General features: G+C 41.0%; 1 protein-coding gene across 1 annotated transcript in view; it reads left to right on the top strand.

Annotated features, from left to right (window-relative positions):
* Positions 1–11,576: 11,576 nt before the first annotated feature.
* Positions 11,577–23,125, top strand: part of wnt9a (wingless-type MMTV integration site family, member 9A) — an 82,487-nt gene continuing 70,938 nt past the window's right edge. Inside the window, exon 1 of the mRNA XM_072570049.1 lies at positions 11,577–11,745. Within this exon, the coding sequence (XP_072426150.1) occupies positions 11,660–11,745 (86 nt within the window). The 5' untranslated portion in view covers positions 11,577–11,659. The remainder of the gene's footprint in view (positions 11,746–23,125) is intronic.

The raw sequence follows: 23,125 nt of genomic DNA, 5'->3' as shown, positions 1-23,125 counted from the left end.
TGTTAACTCTCGAGATCATTTTATAATTGATCTGTGACCTTGGGCTGTTTTTATTTGATATTTCATTTGAAAGTTAACTTGCCTTTGTTTTTTTTTAAAAAAAGTTAAATGTTATTAGTGGTGATCAGTTAAAGGATTCTTCTGAAAGGGTTGTTCAGAATTACAGAGCAACTTTTTCATGCAGAGTGTGGTGCTTGTGTGGAATGAGCTGACAGGCAGTGGTGGAGCCTGGTACAATTGCAATATTTAAAAGGGTGTCTGGAGGGGTAGATGAAAAGGAAGGGTTTAGAGGGATATGTGGCAGGTGCTGACAAATGGGACTAAATTAATTTAGGATATCTGGACTGTGTGGATGAATTGGACCAAGGGATTTTTCCATGCTATACTGACTCTTGAATGATAATAAGTGAGAGTGAAGTTAATAAAGTCAGGCAAAAGAACTTTGATGGTTGTAAGGCACTTTAGGATGTCCTGAGATTTGTAAGCGGTGATAGAAAATGCAACTTGCCTTTTTCTTTATTTTATTCATCTTCGCATCTTTTGCACTCATTCTGCCCAATGCTGTTTCACAGCAAGAACTTACATGAATCCACCACTTCCCAGGCTGCTCTAAAGGAGCAAATCATTACATTGAACCTGGCTAAGAGATGGTGGTTAAAAGCAAAATCCCTGCTGTGTTTTGAAGATTATTTTAAGGGAAGAGGAAGTGTAGATGGACAGATTGATTGAGTAGTGAGGAAATTCCAGAGCTTGGAATCCTGATATGACAGCTAGAAACATGATACTGAATGGAGGGCACTAAAGAAATGAACAATGCACAAGAAGCCAGAATTGGAGTAAAATAGTTCTCAATGGTTGCATGGCTGGTGGAGATTACAAATTTAGGGAGAGGGGAAACTACAATGAGATTAAGAGTGAGATGTGGTTGGATAAAAATATAATATACATCAGTGAGCACATAGATGATTTCTGTGAATCAAGACATGGTCAGCAGAGTTTTGCAAGAGGTTAAAACGTACCACCAGGAGGCTTTAAAGTAGCGCTGGTGTCTGGAAGCAATGGCTTTCCATGGAGTCAATGGCTTAATTGTTGTGTCTACATCTGAGTTACAAGATTCTGGGTTCAAGCTCCAATCCAGGACTTGCACACAAGAAATAACTTCATTGTCATATTGAATTGTCAGAGGCGTTGTCTTTCAGATGGAATATCAAATCAAGGCTCCAGCTGCCTCATCAAGTGCTTGAAAAGATTCTATGGCATGAGGCCAAAAGAATGGGGGCTTAAACCTGGTCATCTAACCAACTTCATTGCCTTTAGAGTATTTTGAAATGTTAAGTTTTGTGAAAAGTAATACATATATGCAAATTCTTTTTTATGGATGAGAATTTCAGTAGCAGACATGATGTTGTAGAGGAACAAACAGGTAGCATTACAAAGGTGGAAATCAGTGTACTTAGTAAAAGAGCACTTTTAAGATCCAAAGCTCAGTTCAGGGTCAAACATGATACCAAGGTTTCAAACAAACTGTTTTAAGCTGAAACAGTGGGAAAGATGTTTTCTGGAATTAGTACCTTGCCAATAGAATTTGTAACACAACCTCTTTCTTTTTATTTCATACCTTTTTTTTTCTTCACTTATTCTTATAGCCTCACATTCAATATCCTTTGCTTTCTCAATCATAGTCACGTACGTAATCATTCATTCTACTTACCCGTCTGAAACTGTTAATCACTTCATGGCATACTTTAATTTGTTATTACTATAAGACCATAAGACATAGGAGTGGAAGTAAGGCCATTCGGCCCATCGAGTCCACTCCGCCATTCAATCATGGCTGATGCGCATTTCAGCTCCACTTGCCAGCATTCTCCCCGTAGCCCTTAATTCCTCTAGACAACAAGAACCTATCAATCTCGGCCTTGAAGACATTTAGCGTCCCGGCTTCCACTGCACTCCGTGGCAATGAATTCCACAGGCCCACCACTCTCTGGCTGAAGAAATGTCTCCGCATTTCCGTTCTGAAATGACCCCCTCTAATTCTAAGGCTGTGTCCACGGGTCCTAGTCTCCTCGCCTAACAGAAACAATTTTCTAGCATCCACCTTTTCAAAGCCATGTATTATTTTGTACGTCTCTATTAGATCTCCCCTTAATCTTCTAAACTCCAACGAATACAACCCCAGTATCCTCAGCCGTTCCTCATATGCTAGACCTGTCATTCCAGGGATCATCCGTGTGAATCTCCGCTGGACACGTTCCAGTGCCAGTATGTCCTTCCTGAGGTGTGGGGACCAAAACTGGACACAGTACTCCAAATGGGGCCTAACCAGAGCTTTATAAAGTCTTAGTAGTACATCTCTGCTTTTATATTCCAACCCTCTTGAGATAAGAGACAACATTGCATTCGCTTTCTTAATCACAGACTCAACCTGCATGTTTACCTTTAGAGAATCCTCGACTAGCACTCCCAGATCCCTTTGTGCTTTGGCTTTATTAAGTTTCTCACCATTTAGAAAGTAGTCCATTCCTATATTCTTTTTGCCAAAGTGCAAGACCTCGCACTTGCTCACGTTAAATTCCATCAGCCATTTCCTGGACCACTCTCCCAACCTGTCTAGATCCTTCTGTAGCCTCCCCACTTCCTCAGTACTACCTGCCTGTCTACCTAACTTTGTATCATCGGCAAACTTCGCTAGAATGCCCCCGGTTCCCTCATCCAAATCATTAATATATAATGCGAACAGCTGTGGCCCCAGCACCGAACCCTGCGGGACACCGCTCGTCACCGGCTGCCATTCTGAAAAAGAACCTTTTATCCCAACTCTCTGCCTTCTGTTAGATAGCCAATCCTCAATCCATCCCAGCAGCTCACCTCGAACACCATGGGCCCTCACCTTGCTCAGCAGTCTCCCGTGTGGCACCTTATCAAAGGCCTTTTGAAAGTCCAGATAGACCACATCCACTGGGTTCCCCTGGTCTAACCTACTTGTTACCTCTTCAAAAAATTCCAACAGGTTTGTCAGGCATGACCTCCCTTTACTAAATCCATGTTGACTTGTTCTAATCAGACTCTGCTCTTCCAAGAATTTAGAAACCTCATCCTTAATGATGGATTCTAGAATTTTACCAACAACCGAGGTTAAGCTGATTGGCCTATAATTTTCCATCTTTTGCCTTGATCCTTTCTTGAACAAGGGGGTTACTACAGCCATCTTCCAATCGTCCGGGACCTTTCCTGACTCCAGTGACTCTTGAAAGATCTCAACCAATGCCTCTGCTATTTCCTCAGCAACCTCTCTCAGAACTCTAGGGTGTATCCCATCGGGGCCAGGAGATTTATCAATTTTAAGACTTTTTAACTTTTCTAGCACTATCTCTTTCGTAATGGCAACCATACTCAACTCAGCCCGGTGACACCCTTTAATTTTTGGGATATTACTCCTGTCTTCCACTGTGAAAACTGACGCAAAGTACTTGTTAAGTTCTCCTGCTATTTCCTTATCTCCCATCACTAGGCTCCCTGCATCAGTTTGAAGTGGCCCAATGTCTACTTTTGCCTGTCGTTTGTTTCTTATGTACTGAAAGAAACTTTTACTATTATTTCTAATATTACTGGCTAGCCTACCTTCATATTTGATCCTCTCATTTCTTATTACACTCTTTGTTATCCTCTGTTTGCTTTTGTATCCTTCCCAATCTTCTGATTTCCCACTGTTCTTAGCCACTTTATAGGATCTCTCTTTTTCTTTAATACATTTCCTGACTTCCTTTGTCAGCCAAGGTTGTCTAATCCCTCCCCGGTTAATCTTTCTTTTCTTGGGAATGAACCTCTGTACAGTGTCCTCAATTATACCTACAAACTCCTGCCATTTTTGCTCTAGTGTCTTCCCGGTTAGCCTCTGCTTCCAGTCTATTTTAGTCAGTTCCTCTCTCATGCCCTCATAATTACCTTTATTCAACTGTAACACCATTACATCAGATTTCGCCTTCTCCCTTTCAAACTCCAGACTGAACTCTACCATATTATGGTCGCTACTTCCTAAGGGTTCCCTTACTTTAAGATCTTTTATAGAGTCTGGTTCATTGCAAAGCACTAGGTCCAGAATAGCCTGCTCTCTTGTGGGCTCCATGACTAGCTGTTCCAAAAAGCCATCCTGTAAGCATTCCATGAATTCCCTTTCTTTAGATCCACTAGCAACATTATTTACCCAGTCCACCTGCATATTGAAGTCACCCATGATCAATGTAACCTTGCCTTTCTGACATGCCTTCTCTATTTCCCGGTACATGTTGCGTCCCTGGTCCTGACCACTGTTAGGAGGTCTGTACACAACTCCAATTATGGTTTTTTTGCCTTTGTGGTTCCTCAATTCCACCCACACAGACTCCACATCATCCGACGCTATGTCATTCAATACCATAGATTTAATTTTGTTCTTAACTAACAAGGCAACTCCACCCCCTCTGCCCACCTCTCTGTCTTTTCGATAAGTCGAAAAACCATGGAGGTTTAACTGCCAGTCCTGACCCCCCTGTAACCAAGTCTCTGTGATGCCTACTACATCATAATCATTCACTATTATCTGTGCCATTAATTCATCGGCTTTGTTATGAATGCTACGAGCATTCAGGTAAAGTGCCTTAATGCTAACTTCCTTATTAGAGATGTTGTAAGTCATATGTCCTAAGTTATCCTTGCTTTTTTCTGCATTCTCAGTCTGCCTCAATTTTAAATCTGCCTGGAAACATGCCATCCTGCTGCTTATCTTTCCATTTACCTCCATACTCCCTGTCGCTTTCACTTTCCCTTCCCCCCAACTCAGAAGTTTAAAGTCCTACTGACCACCCTATTTATCCTCTTCGCCAGAACATTGGTACCTGATCGGTTCAGGTGGAGACCGTCCCAACGGTACAGATCCCCCCTGTACCAAAACTGATGCCAGTGCCCCATGAAGTGGAATCCCTCTTTCCCACACCAATCCCTTAGCCACGTGTTTACTTGCCTAATTTTCTTGTCCCTATGCCAATTGGCACGTGGCTCGGGCAGTAATCCGGAGATTATGACCCTTGAGGACCTGTGCTTCAATTTCCTGCCTAGTGCTTCGTAATGCCCAAACAGGTCCTCCACCCTAGTCTTGCCTATGTTGTTGGTACCAACGTGGACCACAACAACTGGATCCTCCCCCTCCCGCTCCAATATCCTTTCAAGCCGGTCAGAGATGTCTCGCACCCTGGCACCGGGCAGGCAACACACCATGCGAGACTCCCGATCCGGCTTGCAAAGGATACTATCTGTCCCCCTAATTATAGAATCCCCTATAACCACTACCTGTCTATTAGCTCCCCCCTCTTGAATGGCCTTCTGCACCATGGTGCCTTGGTCAGTTGGCTCATCCTGTCCAGAGCCCTTTTCCTCATCCGAACAGGGAGCAAGAATCTCGTACCTGTTGGACAAGGTCAAGGGCTGAGGCTCCTCCACTCCTGAACTCTGGGTCCCCCTACCTGCCTCACTTACAGTCACACTCTTTTGTGCCTGATCACTAGCTGAGTGGGAATTAATTAATCTCCCAGGTGTGACTGCCTCCTGAAACAAAGCGTCCAGGTAACTCTCCCCCTCCCGGATATGCCGCAGTGTTTGAAGCTCAGATTCCAGATCATCAACTCTGATCCAACTACCGCCCATTCTTGAATTAATTCTATTTTGTGTTATTTAGTCCTATTTACTTACTGCTGGATTCGATTATGAAGGCGATCTTAACAACGCACTGGAAGTATAGCATCATTAGAACAAATCAACAAAGTTTTACAAAAGAGAATTCCTGTTTGACAAATTCATTTTGTCTGGGTATTTTCAACTTGTCAGGCTATGACGAGTGGAATGTGCAAGGTTTGGTGTTAAGACCTCAGCAATTTATAGTCCATATTAATTACTTGTATGTAAAAACATAAAGGTGTTTAAGCAAGGGGAGATATTGTTGTAGTAATAATTTAAGTAGTCATCCAGAGAGATCCGGGCAAATGCTCTGTTATTCTAGTGATGTCTGCCTGATTTGATTGTTGTATACTCACAGTCCAAGTTCATTCTCTTTTGTTTATTGAACCCAATGATTCCAAACAACTCTATCCCATGTTGCTTAATTCATTCTACTCCACATCTTTCCTTCACTATTAGCCCATTCTAGCTCACCCACTTAATTTTGTATTGTCTTTTCAAATGAATGATATTCTGCCTGAATCCAGCAATCAGTAACTGCTCTGTTTCATTCCAACAATAAGGATGTCTCTACCTTATACCAGCAATCAGTATTTGTCTGCTTGCTTCCAAAAGCTTGTATTCTCAATTTCCAATTCCATATGAATTTACTGCTCCCTTTCTCATTCCAACTCTCGTGCAGCCTAATTTTGTCTCCTGTCTGATTCCAGAACCCATTGTACTCTTCAATATATTGTCTCCTGATTCCGACTCTCTCTAAGCCAAGGCTTCCCATCAAATTATTTTCTCTCTCTCTCTCTCTCTCTCTCTCTCTCTCTCTTTCTCTTTTTCTCCCCCCCCCCCAAATTTAATTCCAAATCTCCTGTGTAATCTATTTACAACTCTCTCCCCCTCAATCTAATCACAACTTTCATCCTCTCAGTATAATGCCAATCTCATTTTCTTGAAGAATCACTGAATTGTTCTTGTGCAGCAGAGAATGGTTGGCCCATTGAGGCTACATCAACTCTCTGAATTCAAAGTTCAGCTGGTGCCATTTCCTGGCCACTCGCTCTCATCTTAAGTCTAGTTCTCTCTATTTAGATTAGATTACTTAGTGTGGAAACAGGCCCTTCGGCCCAACAAGTCCACACCGCCCCGCCGAAGCGTAACCCACCCATACCCCTACATCTACATCTACCCCTTACCTAACACTACGGGCAATTTAGCATGGCCAATTCACCTGACCTGCACATCTTTGGACTGTGGGAGGAAACCGGAGCACCCGGAGGAAACCCACGCAGACACTGGGAGAACGTGCAAACTCCACACAGTCAGTCGCCTGAGGCGGGAATTGAACCCGGGTCTCCAGCGCTGCGAGGCAGCAGTGCTAACCACCGTGCCGCCCACTCTCCCTCCTACATCTAATTCCAGCTCTTCAAACTAATTACATCTTCCCTTCTGTTTAATTGCTCAGTCTAATTCTAGCTCTTTCCCTTTTCAGTCTAATCAAAAATCTCCATTTGATTTACATCTGCATTCACTTGCCAAGTAAAGAATAGTATTATTCTTCATTAGTAATATGAAGATTTCAGACTCCTCACTTCCCCAATAGCACACCCCACTCCACCAACCGCTCCTCCACAAGTCTCTATTGTTTGAAGGGCTAATTTCTTAGCTGTATAAGGTGTTTGAGCTGGCATATCATTTTCATTGGAAGGCAAACACATTGTGGGATTGGAATGGCAACTCTCAGGATGGCTTCTTCTTGAGCTGTGACACTCCGTCAAAAACTTGAACACAGCAGCAATGAAGATGAATCATGAAAAAAAAATTCAAAAGAACACACTCCAGGACTCAAACAGCCTCTTGAGGAAACAGAATGAACTAAAATTCTTTATCCTGTGGCATTCTCTGGCCTAGGGATGAATTTAATAGATAAAAATAAAACAATAGTTCTTCCCAAGACAACTTTTGGAGGTAAATAAATGGAGACTTCTTTACCACTTCCAGGGTAGGAGTTTATCTTTCTGTAGGTGGTGACATCATGTAGACACTTATAGAGATGTGAGGGCTGCTGAGACATTGGCATGCGAATTTCCTGCAAAGGCAGAACTGCAACATCATGGAGAATGGAATAGATTTCTGTATGAGCATCATTAGAATTTCCTTCAGAATTCAGAGCTGATGTAATACCTGCAGTTTCACTTGAAAAGTACTTCCTGATGTTGGATTAGTTTTTATTTGGCCATTGTGAAGGATTTAAATGTTTCCCTCAATGTTCTAAGTTCATGTTGATGTTCCCTGTGTGTGATTGTAAAGACATTGCATAGAAATGCCTTCTGCTGGCCCAAGTGGGGCATGATCTAACAAGCCTGAAGTTTGAAAGGACATTAATTAGTTTTGAAGCTCTGAGACCGTCTTCCTGCACGATTGAAGATCTTTCTAATTCCATCCTCCTAAATGGATCAGATTATACTGTTACATTAGGGCCTGTAGAAGTGTTTGTAACCTCAGTTGTTATCATTAAGGCTGAACTGCCAAAAAGGCTTTGCTCTCACTTTTCAGTAGTGGTCATTCAGGGGGTGGAAGGGAGAGGGTAATTTAGTGATTTGAAGGAAGTGGTACTAGCAAACTGTTGGAGTTCTGGGCTGGTCAGTCTCCGGATCAGAATCCCAACCGTGCAGATAGAGGCCATGTGGCCAATCAAGTCTGCACTGACCCTCTGAAGAGCATCCCACCCAGACCCACACGCCCACCCTACCCATGTTACAATCTCTCATTAGAGTGAATATAGAGGTGCCTTTGTGGGGGAAAAGAACTCTGGGTAATCAGAGCAGATATGGCTTCATCAAAGGGTAATTATGTTTAACTAATTTATTGGATATCTTTGAAGGAGTAGCACATGCTGTGATAAAGGGTAGCATGCAGATATACTGTACTTGGATTTCCAGAAAGTAATTGATAAGGTGTCATATGAAAAGCTTTTGTGGGAAATAAAAGCTCCTAGTGTAGAGGGTAAAGTAGTATGAATAAAAGATTGACAGAAAACAGATATCTCCAGAGCTTTGGAGTTTACATAAATGCATCTTTGCCTGATTGACAGGATGAGTGCTGTGTCTGTACTGGGGCTTCCATTTTTGACAATTTACATCATTGACTTCAGTAAGGGAAACAAAGACTTGAAAGCTAAATTTATAGATGACAGCAAGTAGTATAAAGAAACCATAAAGAAGGTTCAGATAGATAAGAGTAGTGAGCAAAAATCAAGCAGCTAGAGTATAACTGGGGAAAACGTCAGGTTCTGGGAAGAATGAAAAAGCAGAGTATTCTTTAATCCGAATGACTGCAGAATTCCAAGGTGCAGTGGAATTCAGGCATTTCAGTGCATGAGTCAAAGTTAGTATGCAGGTATGGCATGTAATCATGAAGGCTAATAAGATGCTATCCTTTATCAATGGCATTGAACGTAAATTAAGAACATTGTTTCAGTTACATGGGACATTGGTGAGACCATCTCTTGAATACAATATGGTTTTGGTCTCCTTATTTAAGAAGAGATGTAAGTGCTTTGGAGGTGGTTCAGAGGAGGTTTGCTAGATTAAGATGAGGATATGTCTTATGAAGAGGTTGGGCTGTTTCCAAAAGGGTTTAGAGTGAAAGGAAACTTGATAAAGTGTAAAATTCCTCAATGGTCTCCAAATGGATGTGGAAACTGTGTTTCTGCTAGTGAGTCAATCCACAACTAGGGAGCACTGATTTGAAATTAAGGGTCACCCTTTTCAGGACAGGGGTAAGGAGATTTCTTTTTTCTGATGATTGTATGGTTTTCCGAGCACCACCTCAAAGCTAAGAAGGTGGAGACATTGTGTATTTGTAAAACCAAAGTGGACACCATTCTTTTTAGGCAAGAGGATCATTGGTTACTGGAGTTGATGGGAATGTAAAATGTGTACCACAAACATCATCCATGATCTAATTGAATAGCAGTACAAGCTCAAGGGGCCAGATAGTCAAATCCAGTTTCTATTTTGACTTTGTATGATCTATTCTTCTGAGAATAACCCCTTCACTAACCTTGGCAGATGCTGCATGTTCTTGGTAGGTTCTACGAAATAAGTAGACCAGTTTACTAATTAATTATCAATTTCAAGAAAGGGCTGTTCTAATCAAAAGATAGCTAACTTTACAGGAGCAGAAACACTCAAACATGAAAGTACAGGAAAGTCCAATGTCTTGGGCTCCAATAAAGGAATGATCAAAGCAGTAAGAGCAAATCAATATCCAGAATGCTCTCCAGTAGCTGACCACTCTTTCTTTGGCACCTTTATTTCTCATTGTTTGCAGGCTTTTTTCTGAGAACTGAAGGGTTTGCTTCTTGGGTAAATGTTATTGCTGAAGTGTCTGTAGTGGAATGCAGTTCCTGGCACAGAGTCAATGTCAGAATCTTCAGTAGCTACTGAACCATGAAGGCTTTTCACAGCTCTGCTTAATAAAGAATTAATGATTTTGGAATAATACAGACACAATATGCTCTATTCCATTTTAGCAAAATTTAATGTACATCTTGCCTTTCATACTGTCTAGTACTTCCTGAGCCCCATAGTTGAATAGAGGATGATCTGAGGATCTTCCATTGGTGCAGCAGCTGAAAGAATTAATACATCTGTTGAATGTAAAGTGAGCTGTCTTGCCTTTTCCCATAATCTCTACATGCTGCAATTTGTCCCATATATCTACAAGCAGGAGAGTTGAAATCTTGTATTGGGTCTGCTACATTCCCAGGAAGAATTTGTCCTGCTACATCCCCTGTTGCTGGATGCAGAACTGGATGGTATTTGAACTAATAAAATGCTATTGCATTACCCAATTATCTCTTTCTTTGGACTTGCGATCCTTTGTAAAATAGAATGGATTTAATTCCGGCTTGTGGGGTTCCTTCATGGCATAGACCACACCCTGTTTCTTCACTCACTTGCTATTCGTGTATTTTGAGTCCGAATTTATTCTACATACTTGTAAAGATCTTGGATTGTATGTAATGTTTTACGTTGGCCTATTTATTTCTTGTTCTTCAGCAATATATTCAACCATGGCTCCTCTTTTTTTTCAGTTTGAATGGGCTTTCCCAATTATCATTCCAGTATCTAAGATGATCCAGGGCTAACCTGCCCTGACTGCCACTGAGTTTCTCTTTACAGTTCAGATCACACAATTCCTTTTGCACGTGTTTTATATTCGGGATATTTAGAGTATACTTATCTGAACTGCAGTCACATTTTAGTTCTCTCTCTCCTCCAGTCTAATCCAAGTTTGTTGGAAATAAAGTTGGAAACTGTCTTAGCCCAGTTTTCTCCTCTTTCTGTCTAATCCCAGCTCTCCCCCTCTGATGCACAAATACTGCCTAAATCTCGATTACTTTTGAGTCCAGCCGTGTAGTTCCAGCTGCTTCTCTTTTACCTCAATCCAGATGTCTCCAACCCTCTGTTTAATGCTCCAACTTCGCCTAATTTTAACACCGTTTAGTTGAAATATCCTGCGCCTGATTCTAGTTTTTTTTTCCTCCCCCCACTCCCAAACCTCTGTCTTTATCTCTGCCTACTTTGCCCATCTCTCCCTCTGTCCGAGTGAATCTCTCTCCCTCTAATTTCCGCCCCTTTTTCGATACCGCCCTGATTGCAGCCCACTGCATCTCCCCACTTTCTGTAGTCCCGGTTGCAGCTGTCAATGCCGCCCGCACTGTCTGTCTCTCTCTCTCTATCGCTCTCCCGCTGCTTGCAGCTCCACCCTGGCCGTGGTCCGCTTGTTGTGGTGCTGGCTGGCTGGCTGAGGAGGGGAGGCGGACCGGTCAAGCGCGCCTGCGCCTGCCTCTCCGGCTCACTATAAGAAGACGCCGCGTTCGTGAAACTCACCAGAAACTAACCTCAATACGAAACGAGATGGTCAGCTTCCGAGCCGGTACAGCAAAATGCTGGATGGACACTGCTCTCTGGGATGGGAACTCTTCGCTGTTGTAGTCTTTCTGACCATCGGCAACACCACTGCCTACTTCGGGTACGTCCTGACAACTTTCAAAATTTTATTATCAAGCTCTAACTTTTTCTTGTGATTTCCACACGCCCCAAAACAAAACTTTTTCTCAAACTTTTTTCTTAGATCTCTGCAAAGTTTCGTCTTTTTTTTAAAAAAAGCATTCTCTAAGAAATAGGATCTGCTTCAAAAGTTTCCAGAATTTTTAATGTTTCTAGTCTGGTTTTTCTTGGTTTTCTTGTCACAGTTGCAAATCTAAGTAAGTGTTGAAATTAGCTGGGTGCGCCTCAGTCTCTGAGATTCTGTACTGGAGTCGATCAACGCAGCTCCCAGCTGCAGGTTGTATTTGTGGAATTCTAATTTTTAAATACTTTTTTAAAAAAAATCCCAAATGTGGTTTGATCTCTCTTGGGCAGATCGCTTACACACTTTAAACTTGATTCATTTTTTTCCTTTTGGAGAAAAATTGTGTCGCGATCCAGTCTGATCGTGTCTGTATGTTATACTGTGTGCTTTTCTCTCATGTCATGTCTCATGTATTAAGTGCAGTGTTGGTCGACAATACAGTGAGTATGGGGAGGAGGCGTATGCTGTCACTTATTGCTCCGGCTTCTCTCACCTTTTCTTGTGTATAATAATCAGCTACTACTTTAACACTTACTGACTTTTCTTTATCTGGCCCCCGCCTACTCAAAGCGTTAAACGTGAGAACAGTAAGTCAAGAGCTGGGAGGGCAGAATATTATATATAGATACTAAATCGCGGTTTATATCAAACTCTGGGTTAGATTCCGAGTCTGGAACTCTTTTTTTTTTACAGCTTCGAGTTATGTAGACAGTCTCTCCTTTCCCTGCCCCGAAACCTTCCTCGTCTCTTCGTGAGACCGCCAGATTCACTTATATTTTTGAGACTGCTTTACAGTTACCAGCTATAATAACACAAGTCAGCACATGCTGTTTTACAAAAAAAACCTACGGCATTTAAAAAAAAATGATTGGGGATCTAATCCCAGGGAATCCTTCAAAACACACCGGTCTCCTGTGTTGCAGGGTGTGAGGTGAGGCTGGGACGAGTGGATTGTAACGTTAAGGGTAAAAAAAATGAGACCACACCATTCTCTCTATTTCAGATAGGAAATAATCAAGGTAGTCATATTAAAATATTAGCTTTTTATTTGGAAAAGAAATTCTCTTCCACCTCTTCCTTTAGAAAAGGTGAAATGGATAAAGTTGGAAATTGACCTTATGACCCAGAAGGTTCGGTCACGTTTCAATTTTACACTTTTTTTTGTAATAATTGATCAGATGTTTCTGTATTTCTCACCGCCCCACAAGAGAACCTCCCGTCTCTTAATCCGAATTTAATCCGAGCGCCCTGCCCTGGACACAAAACGGTTTTATAATTAGGCAACGTCTCCAAATTGTCGTGAAATATAAGGCAAAAGCAAACAGGATAACTTCATGTTGATTGGTTGAAGATGCAAAATCAAAGGTGTTTATCGATAAAACTGTACTCTGGCCGAAGTTACAGTCCGCTATTTACAATATTCAAGGAGCACCTGTTTTAGAGGGACAGTGTTGTTGTTTTGCAGATCTCTCTCTGCCTCTCAAAACCGAGCCGCCGCTTTGCAGAGAAAGGTTATTGGATCGCTCGTTCTGCTGGCCTCCTGACAGCAACATCGCAGTAAAACCTGGTGGAACTCGCGGACCCACACTTTTTTTGTGTTTTTAGATTAAATGGTAGTTTGGAGACATTCCCTAACTGCAATGTCTTGGTTTTTTCGCTCTCCGTTCGCATGCTCAAAGGAAGTCCGTGTTGATAGTCCGCTCTGTTGTTTTAGTACAGGTGGGAATCTCGAATGTGTTAACACCTTCGTAAAGTTGAACCAGTTTGTCATTCTTTTACCAATTTCCCAAGTAGATTAAAACTGAGATCAGTCATGGCCTGACATCAACTATTCTCATTCAACACCCTTTTTAAAAAAAATCAATGTCACAAACTGTTATATTCGGGCTGAACTTTTTAAATAAAACTACAAACTGTTTGGAAACCGGTAGCCTTAACTCTTCGATCTGTTGTATAAACGGACTTGACCAAATATTCATCCTAGCGTTTGTTCAATTGGTAAAGTCTTCACCTTTTGAATATTCAAAGTTTGTTCCCTTTTTAATGATTTGAGTTTTCATTGAGAATCAACACAATGGGCAGTGGGTGATGCTGTTCCCTCCTTCTCCCAGAATAGTCCATGGATCATGGGTCACACCGTTTTGATTGAGGAGTGATGGTGGTGAAAGTTTCTCTCTCTGTGCCCCACCATCCCACAGCTGTTTGGTCCACTGGCAAGCTAAACGTGAAACTTCGGCTCTTAGGACGGAATTAAGTCTTGTCATATCCAGCAGACTCCACCCTTAAACTGTTCTTTTTTTCTCTCTCCTACCAGGAGATAGAATGCCATACTGTGCCAGGAGCTCCTTATGAATCTGCTCCACACATGGCAAAGATCTCTCCCCTCTCCATAATACAAACTACAGAAATGTATCTCTCTGGTTTTCCAAGTTCTCATTCTTGGGTCACGACTCCTCAGCTTCTGCTTATGCTGACTTCCATAGACAGACATGGATATTAAGGACAGTCTTTTCTGAATGTCATTCCTGAGCTTTAGGACTGAACACCGTATTAGTTACTGTTGGGAATGAATGAGTGTCTCATTTTAAAAAGCTGTTGCATTTCACAACTTCAAAATGTCCCTAAGCACTTGACGACAGTCAATATTGTTTTTGAAGCTTGCTTGCTGTTGTAACATAGGAAACGTGGCAGCCAACTTAAGCAAACAGGATCCCACAAACAGAAATATGGTAATGACCAAATTCTTTGTGGTGTTGGTTGAAGAATGAATATTACACTGGGGAAAACTGCTGTTTCATCTTCCAGTTGTGTCATGGGACTTTCCTTTCATCCACTTGAGTGCATTACACTCCTCCTAAGTGGAAAGGCTGTGAATTCAGAGCCTAATAGGCAGAAGTTCAGACATATCCGCATTGCACTGTCAGAAGTGCTGGATTCACGATGAGGCTTCCTGCACACTGTGATCCCACAGCATTTTAACACCAGGGAAAATCTTGCATTCTGGTTACTATTTATCCATCAGTTAACATCAAAAACAGATTAGTCAGATTATTACCTGTCTGTGGTTCATGGGAGCTTGCTGTTCATAAAGTGGCTGCCATGTTTTCAATATGAAGTAACTGCACTTCAAAACACTTTGGATGTAAATGCACTGGGATTCTATGCATTTGGCTATACCAATGAATTTTTTTTCTGTCACCTAAGGATGTTATGACCATCATCCTGTATGAGATCAGCCAGCTCAGCAAAGATTAGTGGCCCTTTCTAGTCTCTGCACATATTGAAACAAGGTAGTGGGCTTCTATTTGCAGGGCTGACTTAATCACTTTCCCCTTGTCGTTTAAGTTCATTGCATATTATTTAGAAATTTTCATGTAATTCCAGTTCTAAATGAGATTGTACTGGTGGTGATGCAGTGCTTCAAATGCCACTTATTCAGATGTCTTATTCAAATACCACCTTTGTGACGCTTGGCAATGGGCCTATTCAACTACAGGGATGGTAGGGGAGGGTATTCTTTGGCTTGGTTCTACACTTCAACACATTCCAACTAACTGGGTCAGAAGAACAGTTCTAGTTTGTCTGTAAACCCCTGAGTCTCCTTTTACCTTTATCTCAAAAGAAATCTCTGCAGAATTGAACTATTAGTTTAAGCCTTACTTAAGACTAATGTGAAGGTTAGGGTCTCTATTTCTTTCACTTGGCAAAGCCCAACTATTAAGGAAGCCCCAAGTCAGCAAATGGTTTTTTGGTTAGGGGAATTGTAGAGATGTTATGTGATTGTGGGTACCCTTGGCAGTGAATGGTTTTACGCCTATAAAAGCACCCCAGCTCACATTTTTAAACAAACTTTTATCACCGATGTTGGAGGTACCCATTGCTAAGATGCAAAGTGACCTGAATCAAGAAGCATGCTCATACAGACTTAGCAAGGTGCTCTGCCAGTAATAGATACTTTGAATGTTATATGTATCAATTTGAGTGTAACACTAAGACTCTCTCTGATATCTCCGTGCTTAGGGTGGTGGCTTTGACTTACAGCTGCAAATCAAAATGATGCTGTCTAAAGGTTTGGGTCAACACTCCCTTTCTGCAACAAAATTCTGAAAATTTCCAACAGAATATCCAAAGGCTGGTTTCAGTTTCCACTGAGATTCTCAAAAGATGTGTAATCTATCTTAGGCTCTGTCTTCATTACAATCTTAACACCATCCTCCATCCAACCCCATCTTCCCCACTTTCAAAATGTGGGAAGTGTTTGTGGAATCATTAGGATGCCTTCCCATATTTCTGTGGAACCCAATGTGTAACATTTCAGTGCAGCAGGGCATAAGCTGGAGGCTGATATTAATGTCAATCTCTCCCTGACCTGTGCTTTCTCAACCTAACAGCCAGTGACTGGAGTGTGGGCATCTGTTTCATGCTTGCTGTTGCTATGTTTGGTTTTCTTTTTCTTAAAATTTCAGTGAGGAAGAAAGACCATCATTTTCCCCTAACAACTGGCAAGGTCAGATTGAATAAACTGCATTCACCAGAGGCTTTGACATGATGTTTTGTATTGACCACTGACCTCCAGGAATGAACTATTGAGTTGATGGATTCTGCTTGGAACATGCTATGCCCAACACAATGGTGGGGAGTAACTATGGAGTATTGTTGCCCAGGCTCCCACATCTGTGTCTATCCATTGCCAGAAAATTAGGCATTTTGAAGCAAGGGCTCCCTCACTGGCTGATATTTTTAGAAATGTATATCACTACTTTATCACTTATCAAATTGTCAGGGACACCAACATGCAATTTTCTTGTGTCTTTATTGTATTAAGATGCTTCACAGGAGTGTATTCCAATCCCAACCAACAGAAGGGATGTTGGACAGTTAATCTAAAGGTAGGTTTCATAACTCTTCTTGGAAGACACAAGTTAGGAACCTTAAGGGAGGAAAATCCAGGAATTGATGACTAAAGATACAGCTGCTAGTGGTGGGATGAAGGAAGTGGGGCATGCATAATATTTAGAGGAATACAGAATTGTCTATTGTAGTTGCAGGAGGAGTTTAGGTAGAGTGAGTCATGGTGGGGATTTGATCCATAGACCAGCTTTAAATTGGAATCTTTCTGAAGTAGATAAAGATTTTAACCAAGAAATATAAACAGTCACAATGTTTGTTTTTTGTAAAAACTTTCCTGCTTCTTTTGATCTGAAAATTTAGGTCGAATAGCATCTGCCTGGCTATTCCAGTGAATGGTGCATTTTGGTCTAGTTTGAAGGACCTCTTGCAAATTTAGGGGAGACGTAGTGGATAATTGAGATAGTAATCCAGGGGCCCAGGCTAATGTTGTGGCAGCACCAATTTAAATCTCTCCAAAGCAGTTGGTAGAATTGAAAGTCAGATAATGAAGTATAGAATTTAAAGCTAATATCAGTAATAGTGCCATGAAGCATCACCAACTGTTGTAAGTACCCATCTTGCCCTCTAATATCTTTTAGGGAAGGAAACTTACTGTCCTTGCTGGTCTTATCTACATCTAACACTAGACCCACAGAAATATTGTTGTCTTTGACTCTTGAGCTGTCGTCCCATCAATTAAGGATGAGCAATAAACACTAGCCTTGTCTGTGATATCCACATTACATGAAGGAATCAAGAAAAATTAGATTATCCTTTTTCTTCACCTTCTATTGGTGGTCACCTGACATTTGTGAGTGCTTCCCCTCTGGTACAATGTCTCCCACACTTTCCCTGGCACCATGTCAAACTGTGCTTTGTCACTGAATGCTGTTTTTGGTCAATGGAAAATGGTGTTGTAACAAGTGGCCCTTTGGATTCGCAACTGTCACAAGGAAGAACCTTTTGAGATGAGCTTTTTTTTTTAGGGGTCCCCATTTTTATTCATATCACTGAATAACTATGAAAAGTTGTTTAGCCAGCTTATCTTGTAGCCAAAGTTCCCCTACCCTGTTCTGACTATGCCATGAATCATGCCCCAAGTCTTCCTTAATCTTTTGGACCTTGAACTCTAGGTTCACTTGATACTGCTCCAATCAGAAATCAAGTTGAGAAGTGTCCTATTCTGACCCCACCCAATTTCATATCCAATCTGCTATCCATAAGGACTTGCAAAAAATGTGGTGTTTCTCCCACATCTAGATGAGGCCTATTGAACTTGCCTTTGAGGCTTATTTGGTACTATCTTCTTGCTTTGGGTTTGAAATGAGTTTAAGGCCTAATCCAAGAAATGATCACTATCTAGGACACCTCTTCTGGGCATTAATAAAGATGGAGATGGCTTAGCTCCAGTGAAACATTAATCTGAGGTCTTGTCAGCCTATGGATAGATGTTACACGTAAGCCAGGAATTCTCTATCAGAGGCCATTATGCCTATTACAACCAATTCCAAAAGAAAATAACTAACTAGCTTTCAACTCCTGGCTGGTTATGAGATCTTATTGTATGCAATACAGCTAACTATCTTCTGCAAAAATAAAATTGCTGTATGTGATGTGTCGGGGTAGCAAGGCACAATCACTTACACCTAAACCTTCCCTGGCTTCACCCTGATTTCAACTCCCAGACTGAGCAACCTACAATCATTAGTATCACCCACCACAAATCCAGAATAAGCACTCTGTTGTATGGTGTTTTTGGATTTCAGCTTCAGAAGGGAGGAAACAGTTGTCAGAAGGTAGGTAGAGGGATTAGAAATGGTACATTTAGCACCTAGTGACTGCTAAGTGTCTGTTCTTGTGGAAAGTGGGTCAGATGGGTGTGGAGTTTAAAAATCTCTATTTGGGTAGAAATCTGCACTGAGCAGTGCTGGGCTCAGCAATCACCTGTTAGCGTGCAGTTGGCTTGACCCTGTGCTCTACTGGGAACCTGAGCCAATGAGTTTCTGGCTGTGAGCCTGGCCTGCCTGGGATGCAGTTAGTTCGATCAGCACAAAGCAGATCATTCCAATGTGTTTCTGACTTGACTCTCAGACCCAAGCCTTGCTGGTTTTGGCTGGTAGCTTCAGTTACTGCAAATTGGATGCATGTGGAAGATGATTGGGGTGGGGGAGAGACAACGTCTTCAGTTTTGTTTTTTGCTCTTTAATTTAAAAGACCATTTTTCTTGGCAGACTCTCTCATGTTTAATGGATAAACAAACTATTTAGTTGAATTTTTAATAAATTGTTTTATTTAACCTAATTTTTTTTCTAATCAACCTGTTCAGAGATGGGACTTGAACCTGAGCCTCTGTGGTCTAGGGGGTAGGACTGCTATCACTGCACCACAACAGCCTCTACAACATTGCATTTCTTTAGCACCATTTCAACTCATGGCTATTTCTAACACCTCAATTAGTTGGTTGCATCTCAATCTAATTATCTTGTCAGAGTAAAACATGTTTAGCAAACTGCATAAAGTACACGTGTTCCTTCACACCTTGGAATATTGAGACGAATGATTTGTTAGTTATGTTGTATTGATTAGGATTTTTTTTTTTTGTAAAAACATCTCCCAAAGAAATACAATGTGGTCGCTATTTTATGTACAGCTGAGAGGATCACTGGAGCATTGTCATCTCTGACAGTACTGCACACCATTTGAAATGGAGTGCCAGTTTAGATGTTCTATTCTCCAAAATGGAACTGGCACCTGTAACTTCACATTGAAGCAAGAGTTTTACCACTTGGCCCTGGCTATAAACCTGGAATAGGGAAGTTTGGGGTGGGAGGGTTGGGGAGAATCCACTTTTCTGCTTATCAACGATTCCTGCTGGAACATTTGCAATTCCCTAAAGATGATGGAACTCTGTCAAGAGATTTTTTTTAATTTTTATTTTTCTTGCTTTTGTCCTCATTTTAATCTTTTTTTTTCCCCAAAAAACTGCACTACTAATAGTGCAGTACTCCCTCTGAGTGGAATTAGACAAGGCGTATGTGCTTATGACTGACTTGCATTCATTTTGCTATGGGCAAGTGAGGGAATTGAAGCCTGTAAAATCTCAACACCATTAAATACCCTACAAGTATACTGGTCTAGTGTGAATTTTTAGGGTTACATTAATGGTTGGAAATATTATTAAATAATGGGGTGAATGGTTGAGTTACTGATTCAGCAGCGCATTGAGGAGCAACTTAAGGAATGCAAGCTAACCATGTTGGTTATAATGTTATCCCATCACTAATAGATATTCTCCACAACCCACAATGCTTGTGTGGAGTCACACTTATTTTTCCACTTCACCCACCCACACTTAGCATCAACATGACCTGACCAGTGTTGGACACACAGTAAACATGTTCCTGTAATGTATCTTAGCTGCTTCAATACTACAGTCAATCTTCTGTACCAACCCATCTCATTGCCTAGTCACAAGATTTAGCAGCTATTATTTCTGTCATAATGGTGGGTCTTGAAGGTTGTACCCTCCGTATCTAGAAAAATTGTTCTATTTTAAGCTGTTAAGACACACACTATCATCTGTCTAGAGTCTGCTGTCATGTGTTTTTTAGCCCTTCTTTAAGAGGAAGTCGAAGGTCAGAGTGCAGACTTGGGCATGAAAAATGAAAACCACTTTAGAGCAGGTTTGTTAAAAGCTCTAGTTTCCAAAATCTGTTCTAAAAGGAATCTGGCCATCTTCCGCAATAGCTTAAAATGGGCATTGGCAAATGAGTTGACCTTCGTTTTTCATTTAGTGTTTCACAAAAACAAGACCTAATTTTAATCCCAACCCCTGTATTTCCCCAAGAGACATTAGTAAACCTATGTATTGTTTGTCCAGTCATAGAGCTACTAAACATCTGTACCATATTAACCATATCAGTAAAATTAATATGCATATAGCTGTAAATCTCAACCAATGTATACCCTTCAATCTGTTTTTCTCATCTTTTTTTAGATTATATAATGCAATGGATATCCCTCTTCCTTTGAAAACTTCACAGGGGTTGAGCTGGAGACAGTGATTAACCCAGAATGCATTGCAGACTGGCCACAGGCAGAATTTGCCAATTCTACTGACCTCAGTTAACAATGTTGGCATCTGTCTCTGTTCAGCCCACTAGCCTGTACTGGAAGCATAGCCAGTGGTGCCAAACCTCAATGTTTACATATAAGGGTAGGCTCACCAAGAAGTGCAAGGCTGGTAAGCAATCACCACCCCCATCCCACCGTGAAGAGCTAAAATCTAGAATTTACCCCGAGGTCACTTCCTCTTCTTCTCTCCTAATCACATGAGTTGTTTCAATCTTCCAGTAAGATAAATGGGTAGTGGCTCAATTTCTTTTTTCCCACATTCTTCCCTTTCCCCGCACTGATTAAAATTGCCCTAAAGCTGGAGACTAAGTTGCCTTCCCAGCAAGGACCTCTCTCATGAGAATGCCAGTGTACACTATTTAATCATCTGATGCAATAAACATGAAGCTCTGTGGACCACACTGACCACAATTACAAAATATAACAGGGAAGATGATGGTCTAGTGGTATTATTGCTGGACTGCTAATTCAGAGACCCAGGTAATGTTCCAGGGACCTGAGTTTGAATCCTGCCATGGCAGATTGGTGGAATTTGAATTCAAATTCCAAAACAAAATTCTGAAATGGAGTCTAAAGATGACTATGAATCCTTTGTCTGTTTCTTTTTCAAGAAAAACCATCTGGTTTGTTCATTATTTTGGGAAGGAAACTGCTGTCCTTGCCTGGTCTGGCCTACATCTAACTCAAGTTATCTGCCTGCTAGACATTCAGGGATAGCCAATAAATACTGGCCTAGTCAGCAATGCCCTCATCTCATTGAATAAAAACAAAATCAAGTAATTAGAGTAGACAAACCCAGAATATTACCTCAGTGAGCCAGGATAGTAGATCAAGAAAAAGCAGTTTTTAAATTTGAGTATGTAAAGAGGGCACATTTATTGTTTACCTCTAGCTGGCCTTTAAAGATGTTCTTTACTACTATGAGTAGTAAAGCAATGAGTTTTCACAAATTTAAGGGACAATAAAGAACCATAATGACTGTAGCCATATTTAGTCCAAAGGGTGTAAGAGCTTTAGTTAGCTTTCCTGAAGGACATTAAGAAACTACTTGGGTTTTTCCTACAATATGGCAATTTTCCTGGTTTAGTTTCTTTATCTCCTGATGCTAGTCCATAAATTTCTAGAATTATTGATAGCTGTGGTAGGATTTGAGCTCATAGTTCAATCCATGGTCATACTTAAAATATAGTAGTACGTTGTTTTAGTCAACAGCAGTAGACGTTTAAAATTTGTCCAACAGGATCATGGCAGCAAAGTAACAATGATATAGTAGTGGCAGTGTCGGTGTGCCAGATGCTTCAAAAGGTGAATATAGACTTCCCTAACCCTGGGTTATATTTTGTAATACAGGAGTTTGGCTCACCAAAAATACATGTGTTGTGTGGGGAGCTGCAGGAAGGCCTTAGGCTAAATCTAATTAGTTTGACTCCTGTATCTAGTTGCCCATGAAGCAATCGCATCACATTCTTTCATTTGCAACCTGCCCAGAGCAAGATAGGAGTCTCTTGAATTATCATACATTATGTTCAATAGGTTGTAGTTCTCTACAGTTCACGTTTTACATGTGCTAGTCTGTAAGACTCGTCATCTGAGTGTTTTATGTAACAATCAACATCTTAAAGACAACAGTAGTTATCTGGATTCTACCAGGATAGCTGGTGAATATCCATTAGTCTGACTCCAAATTTCAACCTGTCTGACTTGAGTTTGGAATTTTATTCCAGCTAACTTTCAGTCTTTTATGTAAACATGCAAGGATCTCCTCCATAGCAAGAGAGCATCTTTTGAGGATGGGGAGTTATTAGCAGTAGGCATGGTTGGATTTTGGGGAAAACCTAACTGTTAACAATCTTTGTCAAGTGATAGGAATACAGGACATGTTTCCTGCTTTTCATCAATGTCATTGATCTTCTCTAGTAGAGGTAATCTCCAAAAACTTTTTCCCAATTGTGCTGTTTGAAGCTGAAGCTTAGTCCTCATTGTTCTCTATTGTAGCTACAATTTGCATCTTGTATCATCGCAATGTACAATTCTCAGCTTTCATTTCTGATTCTTATTTGGCTTTGCATAATAAATTAGTCACTTAAATATCTTGGTGTCACAGCTGCCTTGATGTAGCTGCTATATAATTCACAGTAGTATTATCCATGAGGGAATTGCAAGATAATCTTCTATGCTGGGGATGGCTATATTCACTACCACTTATTGGTTTGAATTTTAACATTAATTTTTGGCTAAGTCCAAGTTCCATCAT

Source organism: Chiloscyllium punctatum, chromosome 5 (assembly GCF_047496795.1).
Source record: "Chiloscyllium punctatum isolate Juve2018m chromosome 5, sChiPun1.3, whole genome shotgun sequence".
NCBI lineage: Eukaryota > Metazoa > Chordata > Chondrichthyes > Orectolobiformes > Hemiscylliidae > Chiloscyllium > Chiloscyllium punctatum.
Note: the sequence above shows the minus strand (reverse complement) of the source record. Positions and strands in the feature narration are given on the sequence as shown.